Source organism: Drosophila navojoa, chromosome 2, assembly GCF_054131105.1.
Source record: "Drosophila navojoa isolate 15081-1374.11 chromosome 2, UAZ_NAV_1.0, whole genome shotgun sequence".
In the NCBI taxonomy this organism is placed as follows: Eukaryota; Metazoa; Arthropoda; class Insecta; order Diptera; family Drosophilidae; genus Drosophila; species Drosophila navojoa.
Window position 1 is genome coordinate 14,754,347 of NC_142890.1, and position 3,045 is coordinate 14,757,391.

Sequence of the window (3,045 nt, forward strand, 5' to 3'; positions counted from 1 at the left end):
TCAAGTTACCCTCTTGACAGGGCTTATCGCTGAGTTGCTATCAATGAAGCGAAATGCCAACGATGTGAAGGTAAGTCAGCCACTGCGTATGCCAGAACTTGAATATTTTCACACTGTCCCGTTAGGTAATATGGTTGGAGATAATGTATGTTGGCTGAATTAGCAAGCGGTAGCTAAGTGTTATTTGCGTTAGCTGAGAGCAACAAGTGGGTGGGAATGTTTTCAGGTGAGACAAGGTATTTAATATGCTGTAATGAGAGTTTCTGTTGACACTGATAGCTCGCAGTCATATCGTGTACGCGAGATATTAGAAAGCCTAAATTGAACAGCAATCAACTAATAAGTGTTGTTAGATTGGGGAATACAATGCTTCTTTATTGTGCTTTATTCAGAATACACTTTTCACTTAGGGTTCTATATTACAATTTACATAAATATTTGTATAGAAAAGATTTAACAACAAACATTTTATATTTTATCATATTGTCAACGGAATTTCCGACCTTAAATGCCCCACTTTTCGTATTGTCGCTCAACAAATATATATGGGTGTATATAGAACCATATATTTGTCGTTTTGATCGTATTTACTAATCCATCATCGTTCGGAGAGTTGCTTGGAATATGTAGTTGAGCCATTGAACTTATTGGCTAGCAGTACAAGGATTTGCGGGAAACCTTTAACAACATCAATGAGCCCGCTACAGCTGGACGAGTTCTCTTATATTGAGGATCCACGCTTGTCTCCGCCCAGCACATACTTGTTGAAGGCGGAGTTCAACTGCTCCATCAGTATGAAGGTAAGCACCGTGTGCGGACCCAGACGGAAGTAGTAAGGCGTGAAGCCCTTCCACAGCGAGAAGATTCCCTCGTGTCGGGCAACGCGGAGTAGCACATCTGTTGTACCCTTATACTCTGGTTTTCCGTCAACAATCTTCATGTTTTGGATGCGTGTCTTGGCAATATCTAGGGGCATCGATGCTATCGTTGTCAGCAGTCCGCTAAGCATGCTCGCACAGAAGTGCAGTTTGATGCCTTCCTCCATTTGGAGCGGTCCCGTACGGAAGTAGGTCTTGAATTGCGAGTAGCTAGCCAATTGGGTCATGTTCACGACCATGGCGCGACCAACTGTGGGCAAACAGCCGCGCCACAGCGCAGTCAGGCCCTCTTCACGCGTAATGCGGGCCAGCGCATTTCCCACATTCTTATAGTTGCGTCGCTCCGCCGGAGGCAGACGGCCGTCAGAGGTCATCCGAATAAGAGCCACTTCTGCCGGCGTGCCAATGAAGGCACCACAAGCGCCAGCTATAGTTCCCATCGCCATGCTGGCCGCCACATTAGGATCGCGGTTGAAGCGCGCCCGATACTCTTCATTGAGGTAAGTGTACACACCCAGACGACCAGTGGTGTAGGTTGCTTGCCTCAGCAGCGCTGCTGAAATACCCTGATAGAGGGCAAGGGGTCCCTCGCGGCTGATGACCGTCTGAATGCAGTGAAAGGAGTTACGAAATTCCTTTTTTCCGCTACCCGCTCCGGCGATTTGCATTCGATTCTTGACCAGATCCAGCGGCTGCACGCACAACGTAGCGCCCATTCCACTAGCACCTCCAATTAGATATTTCATACCTTTCGGAGGTGTCACCTTCCTGCTGGACTCCTTATCAGACATATTGCCAGCGAGTTTTCCGTTCACTTTCTGATTACACAACACAAAACGATTTGATTAAATGCACTCTGCCCTCTATCGCAGTGTTCTCAATTACTTCCAGCTTACAGTTTCCAGTTGCGTTCGCTGCTGTCACTGCACTCGCAAGGCTATTGCAATTTAGCTCCGCTCCCGTTGCTGTTATTGTTGGGAATGTGCAAAAAATTGTATTAATTTTATGCAAACGCTGCCTTTAGCTGAATTAATAATAAATTTTGCGTACGGCCAGAGCGAGCAGCTGATACTGGCGGCGGGTGGCTACATACATACACTCAGACACTTCCTCGTTTTATTTTTGCTTTTGCTCACAGACCGTTGTTTTTTTCCAACCAACGGCCAACGGCCAACAGCTGCTTTCTCTTTGGCTCTTTGTGAATGTGAATCAATGTCACGGGCGGGTGTGTATGTGTGTGTGTGTCGTCACAGAGTGCTTCTATTTTAGGCGTCACAATTAGTTCACGTGTTGCACTATTGCCTGCCCCAAATTACACTTTGTTGTGCGACAGAATCTACACAAACTAAAATGTCGCAGTTGCAATGGACAAGAGCTAAACCGCGGTACAACAATAATAAATTGCATTTTTCTGCTGTAGCTGCTCAGCTGATGACGTGTACAGCGACGGCGCGAGAGAAAAACAGGGTTGTTGAGAGCTTGTGCGGGCGACCGCATTCCCTTTGTTAATAACGTATGCAATAAGAAAAATTCTATTTATATACATAAGTTTATCAACAATGAATTTTAAATATTGTTTTTTCTATATAACATTTTTACTATGTGTTTAAATAATAATTCTCATACATTGTGGGTGAAAGAACAAAGTGTGTGTCGGAACAGATGACAGCCCTGCAAGTACCATGGTGGTTTTTGCCTCTCAGCTGCTTGCTCGCGCTCTCTCTCTCTCTCTCTCTCTCTTACTTATGCCCCTCTCTTTGGTCAAGACGGTGTTGTTAAACACTGAACAGCTGAGCTAGTTTTACGTTCGCTGTTCCATACAATTGAGCAGCTAAAGAGAATGCAACTAATTTAGTTATGCATTCACATCTTCATATTTAACTACACATGTGTATGTATGTTTGTATGTATATGAAGGCACAGCCGTAATTTCTCTTGTTTGTATGTCATCTTACATGCATGCATTTACACGCAGCCAAGCAAGTCTCTTTTTCATTTGCTTTGTTGCTACCATTCAGGCATTCATTACCGGCTTATCGAGCCGCGCAATAAAAATGTTTGCCAAATTTTTATCATAATTGCTCTAATCAGCTATGTAATCTAAGTATGTATGTATGTATGTACACAGATACTGATTGTGAGTAGTGATATTTTTGGTATTCTACAC

General features: G+C 44.1%; 1 protein-coding gene across 1 annotated transcript; it reads right to left on the minus strand.

Annotated features, from left to right (window-relative positions):
- Nucleotides 1–346: 346 nt before the first annotated feature.
- Nucleotides 347–2,334, minus strand: LOC108655876 (mitochondrial 2-oxoglutarate/malate carrier protein). Its single transcript, XM_089261964.1, has 3 exons — nt 1,976–2,334; nt 1,764–1,843; nt 347–1,696 (listed from the first exon to the last, which is right to left on the minus strand). The coding sequence occupies exon 3, from the start codon at nt 1,667–1,669 to the stop codon at nt 722–724; it is 948 nt and encodes a 315-aa protein (XP_089118090.1). The 5' UTR covers nt 1,670–1,696; nt 1,764–1,843; nt 1,976–2,334; the 3' UTR covers nt 347–721.
- Between the last annotated feature and the right edge of the window lie 711 nt (nt 2,335–3,045).

What these genes read in the sequence shown, in the direction of transcription:
- LOC108655876 (XM_089261964.1), bottom strand. Translation starts at nt 1,669, where the DNA reads ATGTCTGATAAGGAGTCCAGCAGGAAGGTGACACCTCCGAAAGGTATG.